The sequence below is a fragment of the Theropithecus gelada genome, chromosome 3, assembly GCF_003255815.1.
Source record: "Theropithecus gelada isolate Dixy chromosome 3, Tgel_1.0, whole genome shotgun sequence".
NCBI lineage: Eukaryota > Metazoa > Chordata > Mammalia > Primates > Cercopithecidae > Theropithecus > Theropithecus gelada.
The window spans coordinates 25,699,901-25,716,666 of record NC_037670.1 but is presented as its reverse complement, the minus strand read 5'-3'; the positions used below and the strand labels follow the sequence as shown (position 1 = coordinate 25,716,666).

Sequence of the window (16,766 nt, the reverse complement as noted above, 5' to 3'; positions counted from 1 at the left end):
GTTGTGTTTAATGCGTATTACTTTTGTAGCAAAACAGCAATAGTGACTTTGTTTTTTTAAAGAAAATTTAGGTTACATTGAATATTGCTGTTCAGTGATTCAGCAAATGTATTTGTCCCAGTAAGCTTGAGATCTTTGGTGACTTTTGTTGAGGGGAATGAAAATACCATTTTACATCTTTAATGCCTTTTTCATAATTTTGATTTTAGATTTCTAGAAGCTCTCAATCACTTTGAGAAAGCAAGAACCTTGATTTATCGTCTTCCTGGAGTGTTAACTTGGCCCACAAGTAATGTGATTATTGAAGAGTCTCAGCCACAAAAAATAAAGGTAACCATTTATTTTTGCAAAGTGTTTCTTACTGTGAATGCTTATCTGCATTGACTGACTCAGGTAGCAGGAGGCAGAGAAGTAGGAGCATTCCATCCCCACTTCCCTTACATGCATTTCCCCTCTACAGTCTATTGAGATTCTCTGACATTTATTGAATGTTTTCTATGTGCCAGTCCTGTACCTTCGACTTATCGTTATGCTTAATCCTTACAGCAGGCCTGTGCAGGGGGCACTGTGATCATTCCCATTTTACAGATGAGGAAGGTTAAGTTTAGAGAGGTGAAATGATGCACTCAAGGTGAAACAGCAAGCAAATCGTGGTCTTGGGACTTGAGTCCAGGCATTCTGACTTCTGAGTGTACGTGATCCTGTAGTATGCTGGACTTGGTTGTACTTAGAGGAAGGTATAGTATTGTTGTTTCATCATAAAGTTACCACAGTTACTGAGATGGTACTTGAAGATTCAGAAAAATATGAATTTAGTCTCACATCCAGAAGCATAAAGATGCTTTGCTTATTCTAGAAAGACTTATGTGTGAAATGACTGAGATAGGCTTTTACTTGTAGGGAACTCTCACATATACTCAGAACTTGATTTTGGCTGAAGCTTTTAAAACCATAGAAGTCAACTTGTACAACTCAATAATAAAAAGACAAATAATCTAATTTAAGAAGTAGACAAAGGATCTGAATAGACATTTCTGCAAAGAAGATATGCAAATGGCCAATTAGCACATGAAAAGATATTCAGCATTATTAGCTATCAGAGAAATACAAATCGAAACCACAGTGAGATACCACTTCACACTCACTAGGATGTGGGTAGACAATAAATATTGGCAAGGGTATAGAAAAATGGGAACATTCAGACACTGCTGAATAATGTATAATGATGCAGCTGCTTTGGAAAATAGTCAGTTAAACATAGTTACCATGTCTCAGTCCATTTGTCTTGCTATAAAGGAGTACTTGAGACTGGGTGATTTATGAAGAAAAGTAGGCTTATGGTTTTGCAGTCTGTATAAGAAGCATGGTGTCAGCATCTGCTGGTGAGGGCCTTCAGCAGCTCCTACTCATGTGAGAAGGCGTAGGAGAGCCAGTCTGTAGAGATCATATGGTGAGAGACGGGGAAGTGCTAGACTCTTTTTAACAACCAACTCTTTAGGGAACTAATGGAGTGAGAACTCACTCACCCCAGGGAGGGAATTAATCTATTCATGAGAGATTCCTCACCATGACTCAAACACCTCCCACTGTGTCTCACCTCCAACACGAGGGATCAGATTTCAACATGTGGTTTGGAGGGTCAAACATTCAAACTATAGCATACCATATGATCCAGCAGTTTCACTCCTAGGTGTGTACAGAGAAAGGAAAACACGTTCTCACAAAAACTTGTACGTGAATGTTCATAGCAGCGTTAGTCATAATAGCCCAAAATGGGAAATAGCCCAAGTATTCATCAACTGATAAATAGGTAAATAAGTATTGGAATCTGGGAGGCTGAGGATGCAGTGAGCCTTGATTGTGCCACTGCGGTGCAGCCTGGGCAACAGAGTGAGAGTCTGCCTCAAAAACAAATGGCCAAGTGTGGTGGCTCACGCCTGTAATCCCACCACTTTGGGAGGCCAAGGCAGGAAGCTTGCTTGAGCTCAGGAGTTCCAGACAGCCTGGGCCACATGGCGAAACCCGTCAATACAAAAATTAGCCAAACATGGTGGCACACACCTGTAGTCCCAGCTACTCAGGAGGCTGAGGTGGGAGGATCAGTTGAACCTAGGAGGCAGAGGTTTCAGTGAGCTGAGATTGTGCCACTGCACTCCAGCCTGAGTAACAGAGTGAGACCCTGTCTCAAAAAAAAAAAAAAAAGTACTTGATAACATGCTACAGCATGTATGAACCTTGGAAACATTATGCTAAATAAAAGAAGCCAAACACAAAGGGCTTGTGTGAGTCCATTCGTATGAAATCTCCAGAATAGGCAAATCTGTATATAGGACAGAAAGCAGACTAGTGATTGCTGGGCCTGGGAGGTTAGGGGAAAATGAGGAGGGGCTGCTAATGCATATGGAGTTTCTTGTTGAAAATGTTCTAAATTTAGATTGTGGTGATGTCGGTACATCCTGTGAATATGCTAAAAACCACTGAACTACACTTTATTTGAGTTGTATAGTGTGTTAATTATATCTCAACAAAGCTGTTATAAAAAATAAAACACAGGGATTCTTGGATTTTCCTCTCTTCATACAAGATGGGGATGGAGGCACAGAAGCTATTGATAACAAAAAGCCAGCACTGGAGGCATGGCATGAGTCTCTTGGGGGCTTCATTAGCCATGGAATAATTCGCCAGGGAGTCCACAAACAACAGTGGCAGAGCTGCAAGGAGGAAGATCATGGGAGTGTTAGGATCCTGGATGAGGTGAGGTCAGGCAAGAGGAGCCAGTAAAGTCCTCAGGATTCCCCTAAGGGTTATTCTGCCTTGCCTGACTTCCTCTTAATGCTTATGGGAGATTTCAGAGAGTTGTAAATTATGAAATGAGATTTGATGATTGTAACAGGACAAAATTTTGATTCTTTCGAAATTCTGAAAAAAAAGTTGGTTAAGTCCTCTTTTTAAATCTCTTATGTCTTTGTATCAGCCTTCCTTTTAAAAGGAAACACTTTAAAAGTTGTATGTAGTTTGTTGTTGGTGAAAAAACTTTAGTCATTCTTACGCTGAAAATATTTTGATGGCAAGAGGTTATTGAAATCACAGACATTTTTATTGACAGATTAGTATTGTAATGGTATCATTTTTGTTTATTTTGTTTTAGATGCTGTTAGAGAAATTTGTTGAAGAATGCAAGTTCCCTCCAGTGCCAGATGCCATTTGTTGCTATCAGAAGTGCCATGGATATTCTAAGATCCAGATATACATAACTGATCCAGACTTTAAGGTAAATAATGAGTGTACAGTGGGACATTAACTTGCAAAATCATTCCTTAAAATGGCCTCAAAACAATCTCTAATTGGAAGCACCCAAGTTCTCTGGCTAGTTAGCAGTTGTCCACCCCTTTCCCTGGACTTTTTTTTTTTTTTTTTTTTGAGACAGAGTCTCACTCTGTCACCCAGGCTGGAGCGCAGTGGCACAATCTTGGCTCACTGCAACCTCCGCCTCCTGGGTTCAAGCAATTTTCCTGCCCCAGCCTCCTGAGTAGCTGGGATTACAGGCGTGTCCCAGCACACCCAGCTAATTTTTGTATTTTTAGTAGAGACGGAGTTTCATCCTATAGATCAGGATGGTCTCAATCTCTTGACTTCGTAATCTGCCCCCCTCAGCCTCCCAAAGTGCTGGGATTACAGGTATGAACCACCACGCCCAGCCTTCCTGTACTTTTTAGGTCTACATCATCTCACGTGGGAACCAGAGCCACTGATGTATAAACACTGTGGGCTGGGGTAGTGACCTGAGAAGGCAGGCTGGCTCATTCCTTTTCCTCTTCCAGCTACCTTAGGAGGATAGGAAACAAAGTGAGATTGTTACCTCTGATTTGTTGCAATTTTGATGTCTCATAAAATTTGAGTCCCGAATCTAAAGGTCATTGTGATCACTGAATTAGCTGCTAAAGACCAAAATTTGAGATAAGTCTGGCACTTAATTAAGTTATACTGGTTTATTCAAGAAGATAGTAGCTGCCCTAGTCCTACTGTTCCAATGTCCCTGGTTAGTAAATCAGATGAAATAATGTTTATAAAATATTTGATATAAAGAATAATGTGACTTTATGCTGTGGAAATAAACATGTTAGTCAAGCTCTCTCTCTTTGTCTTTATGTGTGTTGTAGTGAGTGTGTGTGCAGAGACATCTTTAAAACATTAATTACACATTTTTTTGTAACCCTAGGGTTTTATACGCATCAGCTGTTGCCAGTACTGTAAAATAGAATTTCACATGAATTGCTGGAAGAAGTTAAAAAGTACAACCTTTAATGATAAAATTGACAAGGTAAAGCATAACAAGATTGTCTGAATTTTTCAGTATACTTATTGTATGTCAATTTTTTCCCCCAAGAATTCCTTCCTGAACATTCTGCACATAATTAGAAAGTTTTAAATTATAACTTTAATAATAAAGTGAAAAATCAGGTTTTGTTTTTATTTATACAATCATGAAGGCATTAACCATAGAGGCTTTGTTTTTTTAAAGAGACGGATCTCACTGTGTTGCCCAGGCTAGAGTGCAGTGGTGCAGTCGTAGCTCACTGCAGCCTCAGACTCCTTGACCCAAGTGATCCTACTTCAGCCTCCCAAAGTGCTGGGATTATAGGCATGAGCCACTGTGCCAGACCCCACTTGAAAGTTTTGATGTGGAATTAGAGGTTTCAAAACCAAAATTTGATGCAGTAATTTGTACTAAGAAATCAACTCAAAACAATTTTTTTAATGTTGGGAAGAAGGATCAACTTCAATTTTAAACTGCCATTTCTCACCAGGGATTTTCTTATTATCAAGATAATGACATTAATTACCATGAAGTAGACATACTTTGAGGGAAGACATAATATTACGATCTTATTTGTATTCATAGAATTTGTTTCTGATCTGTAGAAACTATGGACCTTTTCCTACACTTCTTAGGCTTATGCAGACCACTGTTCTTATTTGGGAAAGAATAAGGCAGTTGTACTAGGCATCTGTTAACGATAGCAATTATTAAAGTTTGGTAGAAATAAATTCTCACATTTTGTACATTTTCACATAATTAATTAACAATAGAATGATGTGAGTAAATAACTGTCACCTTTGAGTCACTTCTGCTATGTCTTTGTCTTACCTAAATTGAGTTTCTCTAGTGATATACCGTCTTTTAGTGGTCTTAACCATTCCCATGGTTTTAAATATGCTCTTTAAATTAGTTAGCTTTCACTAGGATATGCTGAAGTAATATACACCCAAATATCTTGTGGCATACATTCAGAGAAGTTTGTTTTTTGCTTACGTGACTAGTCCTACAGTTCTGCAGTTGTTGGCTGGGACTGGGCTGTAGCAGCTTTATTCTGTGTGGCTTTATTCCTTGTTTCTCAATCTAAGTTGAAGAATGACCCTTTTCTGGAACATCCTCCTGTGTCAGAGGAAAAAGAACAATGTCCAGTCTATAAAGTGTTTGTTAAACCTTTTGTCTAGACATGTGTACATCATGTCTGGTCACTTTGCATTGATGAAAGCAAGTCACATGGTCAGACCCACACCTGAAAGTATGTTTTTCTTACATGGAAGCCTTAAAATTCACATGGCAGTGAGTAAGGATTTTCACCACTTCCCTGAAGATGGTTTTAGTCCGTATTTTGACTGTTCCTAGTGGTAAAAGTAGTATACATGTATAGATTTATCCCCCCCAGATGTAACATTTTTCTTGTTTTGTTTGTTTGTTTTTTTTGTTTTTTTTGTTTTTAATCAAATAGGATTTTCTACAAGGAATATGTCTTACCCCTGACTGTGAAGGTGTCATTTCTAAGATTATCATCTTCAGCAGTGGTGGTCAAGTTAAATGTGAAGTAAGTAATAAAGGGGAACCCTTGTTAAATAGATAACCAAAATGTTTACACCTTTTGAAACATGATTTGAATTTGTAGATGTCGTGTAATTTGGATATTTTCCAGGAAAGAAGCAATTACTTCGTTTAAGAAAATATAGAAAATAATTGGATGTGAGAATGCTTCATTATAATGAAAGCATTCGTATATTCTTTTATTTTTTAATAGTGAAAGGAGGCTTTTTATATCTTAGTTTTACTGTTTTTACTCTTTTTGATAACTTCATTTTCTTAATCCTGGTAAACTTTTGGGCATTAGTGGGTGTGCAGGTTTTTAGGGAGGGGGAAGAGCATCTTGAGGGATTACCTTTAACTTCATGACATGGGAGTGGCAGGAGTGGGTAGTTGTAATAATATTTACACTTCATTAGATCGTCTGCTTACTCTTAATTTTTTAAAATCCTTTTCCTCAAGTGTGTCTACGCTCTTGTTCCTCTTCAGTAAATTATTTTGCTAAAGCTTTCTGGGCTTTTGTCTGGGTCAGAACATCATCACTGTTCTCTATCAAACTGAACATTATGTGTGCTTCTGAAATACTTGTCACTTGTGGTTTTGTGTTTTATGTCATGGGAGTATGAGACAAATTTTGGATGTCTTTGTTTTATTTAAAGTTTGAACACAAGGTCATAAAAGAAAAGGTTCCTCCAAGACCTATTCTGAAACAGAAATGTTCTAGGTAAGATTTTTAACAATCAGTGGTTTGATGATGTCTCTTAGAATATAATTCAATTAAATGCAGATTTCTAAATTATGCCTTTTAAAAAATTGGCTGTGTATACATATATCCAAATAAGTGTTTTTTAGAAATGATTTTTATGGAAATTTAAAACTTAAAGAGAACTAGCCTAGAATGACTAAATACTAAAAACTTGATTCAGAATTATTTATCTAGTGGTTGAATTTACAAGTAAAATTAGAACATTTGATGCTGTGAAATTACATGTTTGATGAATACATTTGGTGTTTATATAAAAACTATATAGTTTGCTGTCAGTTGTTGATTTTAATTCCAAAAGCATATTTTTCTTTTTATCTCTCTTCAATAAACATTTTGAACCTATGACTGTTTTTTACCCTGAAATACTCAATGTACTGTCTAAATTATTACTTCTCTATAGCTTTTTTTAGATCAAATAATTCAGATTCTTTTTTCTTTTCTTTTTGGTCCTGCTTCTTGTTTTTCTTTCTAAGAATTGATTATTTTTTATCATTTGTGACCAAGAAAAAGCAAAAGAAAAGATGAACAGAATTATTTGTTGGAGAGAATTCATTGTAACCAGATCAACCAAATTATAGTGTTGTGGGTTATTATTGGGATGTGAAAACTATATTTTACTATGGGACCTTTCTTAGAAATGAGAGTTTATATGAATTATTTTGCAGAGTAATTTGTACTATTTCTGTTTATCTTATGAAGTAACTTACATACATGGAAGTGACATCTATACAATCTGTAGACTGCATCCTTAGACATCACCTAATCATTGAGGTTCTTGTTTTCATGAAACAAGTACCCTTATTTTGACAATACTGACAGTTTCTTTTATTGAATGGAAGATGTAGGCTGAGCTCTAATTAAAAAGGAAAACTTCTAATGTATTGCTTGGAAGATGGTTTCTATGATAGAGGAAAACAGTTCATTGAGTTATCGCTAATTGTAAATGTTTATCAGCCTAGAGAAACTAAGACTGAAAGAAGACAAAAAATTGAAGAGAAAGATCCAAAAAAAAGAAGCAAAAAAATTAGCACAAGAAAGAATGGAGGAGGACTTAAGAGAAAGTAATCCACCCAAAAAGGAAGAGCAGAAAGGTATGCATAAGCCAAAGCCATGATACGAATATTATACTCTCATTTAAAAGTATAAATATAAGCATCTTTTGGGCCTTATGTTCATTGATATTGAATTGAAATGAAGATTTCAGTTAGTAATTTAATACTATCACTATCTTCTGTTACTCAAAGACAGAATTGGGTTGGTGTAAAGAGCAGTGAAAAACCTTTCAGAGATTGTATTCCCACTGAAAAACCTTTCAGAGATTGTATTTTAACTTTCCTTGCTTGATGACTAAACATATTTATTGTATGTAAAGTTAAGGTAGTTGATGAAGCTGGGTTAGGATTGTTGAAGGAAGTGGCCATATTTTAGAGGAACTAAGTTTTAAATGCTACATGAATGGTTCAGAATGAAGAGTATTAAATGCTTGCTTTTGATATGTTTATTTTAACGTGGACTTTCATGTCTTTTCAAAAGTATTGTTAAATGTTTATATTTCTAATTAAAGTGTCTTGAGTTTAGTTAAACAATATAATCAATCTGAATCATATTATGTAATTTTACATTATTTCTAAGTTTATATCATTGTGAATTAGTCCTATTTATCACTTTAACCATTGTTATTTATCCTTAGAAACTGTAGACAATGTTCAGCATTGTCAGTTCCTTGATGACAGAATTCTACAGTGTATAAAGCAGTATGCTGACAAAATCAAATCTGGCATACAGAATACAGCCACGCTTCTCAAAGAATTGCTTTCTTGGAAAGTTTTGAGCACAGAAGACTATACAACCTGTTTTTCTAGCAGAAATTTTCTAAATGAAGCAGTGGACTATGTTATTCATCACTTGATTCAAGAAAAGAACAGAGTAAAAACAAGAATATTTCTGCATGTTTTGAGTGAGCTTAAAGAAGTGGAGCCCAAATTGGCCGCCTGGATCCAAAAACTTAATAGCTTTGGTATGTCCCTTTATATTCTAGAGCAATATACTTTAGTAGGAAGGGGAAGTGTAGGTCTCTGAGTCATTTTCATTTTCTTGTCATATAATTTATAACTTTAAATGCAGGACTATAAATTTGTATGGTTAAGAATACTTTTCCAGTCCCAGCTACTTGGGAGGCTGAGGCAGGATGACTGCTTAAGCTCAGGAATTTGAGACCAACCTGGCAATGTTGCAAGACCTGTTTCTAAAAGAATTTTTTTAAAAAAGAACTAAATATATGAAGGCCTTTAAAAAACAGAAAAACTATTACACACACACACACCCCCCCCCACAATTTTTAGGTTATTTTATAGGTAGGTTACAGTATACTTTTTCAAAAGGTGCAATCTAAGGAAAGACCAGTCAGTAAAGAAATCCAGACCTGTATTAGACTAAACTATTTGTAAATGTGTAGATGTGTGAATCCTAGGCACAACCATGGTAAATAACACATCCTGGAGGCTGCCCCTGCTCCGGAGCTGTGTTGAGAAGACAAATATATAATTCAGATTCTTTGAAGAAAAATTTAGAGGGAAGAGTGGATGAGACTTAATTGCTCAGGGTCACCTAGGGCAAATCTGTATCTAGAGATTAAGAGAAACATATCCTAGGGTGGGACTGAGCTGTGGTAAATCACAGGATTATATGACTCTGTACTGTGTTCTGACTTTAGTAACTTGGCTGGGAGAAGGGAAGAGTGAGCAAGCCCCCTGCCTTCCCCCAAAGCAGGCGCTTGGCCTAAGGCCATGTAGGACTGAAGAAGGCAGCTGCAGATGCAGTTGTTGTGTAACACGAGGTAGGGATGCTTTGGGCACCTACCAGGGCACGATTTATCTTAGTGACTGGATAGCAACTGGCCTAGCACAATAGTTTATTCAGTTGGCAGCTATTAGATAAAAGGCTAAAGGAAGCCACAGGAAAAAGGCAGGGCCTTTAGCAGCAGACCACAGAGTGGGGCCTGCCAAGCCTCTGCCAGCCGTCCCCAATGTTTAGAAACGTGGGGCTATTAGAATTCTAGGGTTTCAGAGAAGATATTGGTCAGTTTCTGCCAGAAGAGACAATGTAAGATGGCAGCAAGCTTGGCATAGTTAGACAGCTGAACATGCCTGCCTTGAGCATAGATCGTCATGGATTTGTGATCCCGGAAAGTTATTTTTAAGTGACAAGATTGTCACTAGTGAATATCAAGTAAGCACATTATAAAGTTATTGCTTGCTTTAACATGCTTTAGGAGATACTCAGGACTGGAGAAGTAGGTTTGCCTGGGTTATGCTACACGGTCAAGACTGCCAGCCATTGTTCATTCAGGTAAATGCAGCACTTGAGCCCTCCAGCTCACTGGCAGGAAAGGGTGAACATGTCTTTTGATATAAACCATGTTTATTCTGAAGATTAAAGGTATTTTAATAAGGATATATGTATACTGTTTAAAGTAGCAATTTTTATTTAAAGTTGTGAAATGAGTTCAAGCATGTTAATTACTAAGGGGGTTACTGCAGTCCTGAGGTAAAATGCACACTTACTTAAATAATAAGTAAAGCAGTTTTCATTTCCTGGAATTTTACTTCTCATAAAACGTCTGTTGGGTGGACTTATATTGTGCACGTATTTAACATAAGAGAGGTCAGTTTTTATGTTCAGCAAAAGATTGAAGAGAGGAAAGGAGGGAGGGAGAGAGAGAAGTAATAGAGCACTAGTGAGATAAATTTAACATTTCAATAGTGAACGCTGCCTGCGTGCATTCCCCTCACTGAGCACAAGCTCCGACGTGGATGGGGAATGGGAGTGTGCTGTTTCTTCACTGGGCTCTCCTAAATCTTTTATTGTGTGATCTACATGGTCCCTGATTCTGGTGTTCAAAGATCCTAATTTTCCTGCAATATGATCTCTGCAAGCTAACTCTTTAATCCGGAAGCGAGCAGTCTAGGGTAATTTTGACTCTGAGCAATCTCTGCTTCATTTATTGACTTCATTTGTTGACTGAGGCCCTTGGAAGAAGTGACCATTTTGTATTAGAGGCATGATGGAGAAACTGGACAGAGCTCCTTTTTTCTTTTTGGTAGCTGTTCATCAGGAGTGGGGCTTCACTGTCATTTCAATAGGAGTGTGTATGAGATTGCAGTCACCCTGTTTTCTAATTTGGAGAGTGGAGAATAAAAGTAGGCATACTGACCACCTTGATTTTTTGTAGAGGAAGGTGAGGACCCACATTTTGGGGAATAAGGAGCAGTTATTTTAGGTGTTGGGGAATGGGTTTACCCATTTCCTCTTTTAGACACATTCGGAAAGATTTTGCATATTGTTGATGTTTTGTTACTATGGAATCCAGATAAAGAAACATAAAATCTTGCTAGTTTGTACTAATTGGAATGAAAGTCATTATGAATTCGTGAAAACATTGTTTGAGTTTTTTTTTTTTTTAGAGATAGGATCTTGCCCCATCACCCAGGCTAGAGTGCAGTGGTGCCATCATAGCTCACTGTGGCCTTAAAGTCCTGGGCTCAAACAATCCCCCCACCTCAGCCTCCCAAGTAGCTGGGACTATAGGCATTTGTCACCATGCCTGGCTAATTTTTTTTTTTTTTTTGTAGAGATAGGGGTCTTGCTATGTTGCCAGGGCTGGTATTGAACTCCTGGCCTCAAGTGATCTTCCAGCCTTGGCCTCCCAAAGTGCTAGGGTTACAGGCCTAAACCACCATACCTGGCCTCATTGTTATATTTTTAAAGAAATTTAATGCCATACTTTCATCTCCTAGGTCTAATAAAGGTAACTATGATAGTAGAAGGCTTTGGCCCACATTATTCAAATCTAGTAGACAAGAATTATTATAATTAGTCTAACAATGTTAAATGGTGTTTCTAAAATGCCTAATAGCTTGAACGAATCTGTTCTCAACTATTTAAATGTTTTTGCTGAGAATATAAGCAAACTATAGTCAGCTGCTTTCAGAGATGAGAGACTGAATGTGATTTTACAGTAAATAATTTCCCTCCTCTTCTGATTTGGGTTTTGTTTTTATTACAGGCTTAGATGCCACAGGACCTTTCTTTTCTCGTTATGGAGCATCTCTTAAACAGCTTGATTTTAGTATCATGACTTTCCTCTGGCATGAGAAATATGGTCACAAACTAGACTCTATAGAAGGAAAGCAACTTGATTATTTCTCTGAGCCAACATCATTGAAGGAAGCCCGTTGTTTAATATGGCTGCTAGAAGAACACAGAGACAAGTTCCCAGCATTGCATAGTGCTTTAGATGAATTCTTTGATATAATGGGTATGTGGACTGAATTTAGATTTATATTACATTTAACCTTAAGGGGAAAAAAATCTGTGAAGGACCTAGCTTGTTTAAATACATAACAAAGAAAATAGTGAAAATTATTATGGTACAACCAGTTTATGTGGGGAAGTTAGTGATTAACAGTAGCAATTTTTTTATATCATAAAGCTTTTTTACTTTATCAGTTAAAGAGATACTCAAATGTGGGTATGTTATGCTAACAATACACAATATTCTTCCCGTCTTAGATATTTTCACAGCATCATGGGAAAGATTGCATGTTACATTGACAGAATCTATTAGCAAGTGGTTTGATTTGTAGCATTTTAGAAAACATTGGCCTGCAGAAGTAGGTGATGTTTGCAAAATCTAGAATGGATGCCCCATGTTTTAATGGGAAGAGCCTAGAACTAGGGGTCAGGAAAAGTAGGTTATGGCACAGCTTCTCCCTTAGTTTAGTTCATTAAAAACCTTGTGGGCCCAGTGATGGGTGTTGAGAAGGAATTCAGAAATGCTTACACTTGTCTCTGCCCTTGAGGACCTTGTGTTCTAGAAAAGAGAGTAAGAAACATGCACCAATAACAGTAACATGGTAGTAAGCTCAATACAGGAGGGCCAGAGAAAGTGCCAAGGGCATCAAAGGAAGGACCCAACACTTTCTTTCTCCCTGGGAGAGAGGAAAGCTGTGGTGCAGGGGTAGAGTCTCAGATGGGCTCTGAATGTGAAAGTGGAGTTAGAAAGCTGGGTGTCAGGGCTTATTTGGAATTGGGGGGCCTATTTGGGTAACGGCATGGAGTCCAGCTTGAACTAACTAGCTAGCTAGCAGCTAATTCCTTCTCTTCTCTTAGATCTTAATTTCCTCATATTAAAATGAGATGATCTGGAGGCAGTGACTTGTGTGGTCCTGTTTTACTTAAAAATTCTCATATTCCTAGATTCTAAATAATAATTTCTTACCTTTCATACTACATAAACATGTTATGATAATCCCCAAATCCCTCAGAATCAGAAGTCTCCTCTATGTATTGTTAGGAGTTAGACTTTTAAATGTCATGCTGTTTTAAAGAGTACATTAAAAGGTCCAGCCTTGTACGATGGTGTCACAGATGATAAAGTTCCAATGCAGTATAAGGAAGCGGAAAGCTTACTTTTGACAACGAAAGTTCTTAGAAAAGAGCGCACTCAAATACAGATGGCTTTATCTTTTCAGGATACTGCTTCATGACTGAAGGTGACATGCTACTTGATAGCCTGAATTTATTACCATCAGTTTGCTGCTGCTGGTAATAAAATGCTGTCCCAGGACTGAGCTTACAAAATCTGATGCATGTTTGGATCACAAAACAAGACAACTAAAAAGGACACAGTTCCCTCTTAGCATCCACTAGTCCTTTAACTTGTGTTCTCTACATAAAAAACACAGCACTTCCAGCTGCTACTGTTTCTCTGTTTCTAGTCATGAGGTCAGAAGCCACTAACCAAATTCTTGGCAATCCCAATGGATTCTCAAGTCCAGTAGCTCTGCCTTCCACCTTCACCCCAAACATTTTCAGTTTTATCTCCTCATTTAAAGGAATGCTTATATTTCTTAAAACTTTTCAAAATCCACTGATCTTGTAGATTAGAGTGTTCGACAGTGTCACTAGTGCTGTGATAACTGAGAGCCCCGACTTTTCCCCTGACCTCTTCATGCATGATTCCCTAGGGTATTTCTGTCAGACAGCCAAAGAACCCCTTGAAGCAGTATGACTGAACCCACCTATCACATCTTCAGAGATCTGTTTTTCCTCAATTTATCTCAGTCAATAACATTGTATATCTAGTTTTTAAACGGGAAACTCTGTAATTAGTGTCAATTCTTTCTTTTCAGTATTAAGAGTATAACTTGTTTGTCATCAATCCAGATGAGCTTTGTCCTTGATCTATCCTTTGCTGTCACCCCACTTCCCAAGGCCAGGACCTTAGTTGTCTTTCCATAGTTAGACTACTATAGTAGCCTCCAAACTGGACTCCATGCCTCTAGACTCTCCCACTCTTCCATCTTCCTCTTATATTGCAGGTAGTGACTCTTCTAGAACATCTCTCTGATTCTTTTAACTCTTCAATTTGGGAAATATTTGTTTAGTTTTACTTACAAATTAAATTCACATCATCTGGGGTCTGGGTTCATCATCATCCTCTGTCTCTGAGCACACACCCCACTTCTCACTGTGCCCAAACCTGCCTTGTGCTTTCCTGACTCCTGTCTTTGTTCATGTGGTTCCCCCAGCGATGCCCCACCCCTTTGCTTGTTCATTTCCAGAGTAACTTAAATGTCCCCTCCTCCTCAGAGTCCTCCTTGCCCCTCCTGTGGGCCTCTCCCATGCAGACTGCAGACCTGAGTCCTTCATGAGCTGTGTTGCCTTGTGTTTCATGTGGTACTTAGCATTCTGGGTTACAGGTGTTTGTCTGTTTGTCTTTCTGGCAGTGGAGCAGGAGTTCATCAATGGCAGGGACTGTCTTGTGCATCTCTATTCCCAGCACTAGCATAGATGGCACCTAGAAGGCACTCACATTATGCTGAATCAGATTGAAGTTTTATGGTTCTTTGTAGTTGGTTTCCTGTTTAGTCAGCCATTTTGCCCTTGGTTTCTAAACCACACTTGTGTCAAAGCCTATTAAAGAATAGAACATGGCCTATGCCAGTAGTATCAGGAGTTGTTTTAAGGCTTTAGTGTATTATATGGAAATATAAATATTTAGTTTCCTCACAAAACCATCTGTATATTCCTGCAGACAGCCGCTGTACTGTGTTAAGGAAACAAGACAGTGGTGAAGCACTGGTAAGTTACTTGATCACTTGAAATCTTATGTTCTAATCTATGTTAAACCAAGGATGAGAGGGGGACCCAGGCCAGTGTTTATTGACATCACAGCCAGTATTCAAGAACCACATTAAAAGGACGTCTGGGTAGTATGTACTATTTCATTAGAAAGTCACTGCCAGTCTTCTTCTTGGAATTGGAGCAATAATCAGCAAACTATGAGGCTTAAATTAGACAATTTCCATGAAGTTTCAGAGCTGATAAACATTAATATTCTAATTAAGAAAGGAAGAGTTCTTCATCTCCTGGCATAAAAATGAAAAGTTATCTTTAATAACTAAAGTTTTAATTTTTGCTCTAGAAGGAAAACAAAGGGACTTTGTTTTGAGTGGCTCTAAATTGAGTTTAAGTTAAAACAGTTCCAGAGTTGTCTTCCTGAGTAGTTTGCAGTTGCCTTTTATTCATTCTTCAGAAATTCTTCAGTTTAGGAAAGTGAGTAAATAGAGAAAAGCACAGCATTGTGGCAGTTTTCAAAGAGAAAGATGCCCGTTTACTGATTTTCAGGAGCAAATCATCTATCTATATGAAATTTTATCTTAATCTGCTCCATCAAATATTGCCCGACTAAGCAGGGAAACACAGCTGATTTACCCCATAAGGAGCTGAAGGCTTCGTTATTCACTGTTTGTGCCCCAGTGTGTGGTCAGGTGCAGAATGTCTAGTGTGGCTTAGTGAAAGAAATACATTAATAATAAAAATACTATTATAGCATATAACTGGAATTACATAAAAGTCTGATTAATTACTTGAAACAACATTCCAACCCTGTGGAAAATAAGATAAAAATGTTGGAACAATTTAATTTTAGTTATAACATTAGGTATTATTAAATTTTGCTTGTTTTCTATGATAAATCATAGCACTTTGGCTGATACACTGTAGTGTTATTTTTGTTAAACATTTTATGTAAACATAATGTTAAACATTTAACTTATGGCTAGTCTGTGAAAACCAATATGGTTTCTTTATGTTGAGATTCATAATGCTGTTATTTGAGTGTTCACTGATTTTCCCCCCATTTTTTAGTTTAGTTCTACCAAGGTGAAAAACAAAGGCAAGAAAAAGAAGCCAAAGGATTCAAAGGTACGGAGTATTTTCTGTATTAATTATTGTCTACACTCTCCAAAATAGTTAGTTGGACATATAAATTAGAATTGAGCAATTCTTTGGATATTTTGAAACATTTGTAGAGAAAGACTTTCTAGGACTTAAAGATGTTTTGGCAGTCTTCTACATTTTGAAGAAATTCCAGGTTCATATTGTATAATAGCAAGTCTTGAGAGACTCATATTCTTTATTGACCTTTTTATTTTTTTAGATGTTTCTGAGTAAAAAAAAAAAAATTGCCATAATGTCCCCAAAAATAAATAAGTCTCAAAAAATAGATAACATATTTAAACTAAAAATGATGAATACTAATCATTATGACTGTCCCAGGATTGATAGAATCCCTTCCTTCCTCTCACCAAAGGCTCTCCTCCAAGCCCGTGAGATAAGTAGGGCATTTTTATTTTTATTTTTGAGACAGGGTCTCCTTCTCTCGCCCAGGCTGGAGAGCAGTGGTGCAGTGACGGCTCACTGCAGCCTCAAGTGATCCTCCCACCTCAGCCTCCTGAGTAGCCGGAATGAAGGTGCATGCCACCATGCCCAGCTAATTTTTTATAGAGATGGGGTTTTGCTGTATTGCCCAGGCTGGTCTAGAACTCCTGGGTTCAAGCGATCTGCCCACCTTGGCCTTACAGGCGTGAACTACTGTGCCAGAGTAGAGCACAATTTTTAAGTCTTTGGTGGGTTCTTCATGGCTCTTGTGTATGTGGGGAGCAGAAAGGGGGATGGAGTGAGAGAGAGTAGCAAATCTTCAAAAGATGAGAAGAGCTAAGGAGTTCCAATACAACTTTTATTTTTATCTTTGACTATATGTATTTAGTTTAGGTAAAATGGGAGTTTAAACTG

At 37.6% G+C, this 16,766-nt stretch overlaps 1 protein-coding gene across 1 annotated transcript in view; it reads left to right on the top strand.

The window, feature by feature from the left end:
- TTC3 (tetratricopeptide repeat domain 3) overlaps positions 1 to 16,766 on the top strand; it is a 120,576-nt gene that overhangs the window by 61,611 nt on the left and 42,199 nt on the right. Inside the window, exons 21-30 of the mRNA XM_025378521.1 lie at positions 210 to 330; positions 3,149 to 3,271; positions 4,220 to 4,321; positions 5,778 to 5,870; positions 6,520 to 6,584; positions 7,581 to 7,717; positions 8,317 to 8,643; positions 11,692 to 11,943; positions 14,725 to 14,771; positions 15,840 to 15,896. Coding sequence (XP_025234306.1) covers positions 210 to 330; positions 3,149 to 3,271; positions 4,220 to 4,321; positions 5,778 to 5,870; positions 6,520 to 6,584; positions 7,581 to 7,717; positions 8,317 to 8,643; positions 11,692 to 11,943; positions 14,725 to 14,771; positions 15,840 to 15,896 — 1,324 coding nt within the window. The remainder of the gene's footprint in view (positions 1 to 209; positions 331 to 3,148; positions 3,272 to 4,219; positions 4,322 to 5,777; positions 5,871 to 6,519; positions 6,585 to 7,580; positions 7,718 to 8,316; positions 8,644 to 11,691; positions 11,944 to 14,724; positions 14,772 to 15,839; positions 15,897 to 16,766) is intronic.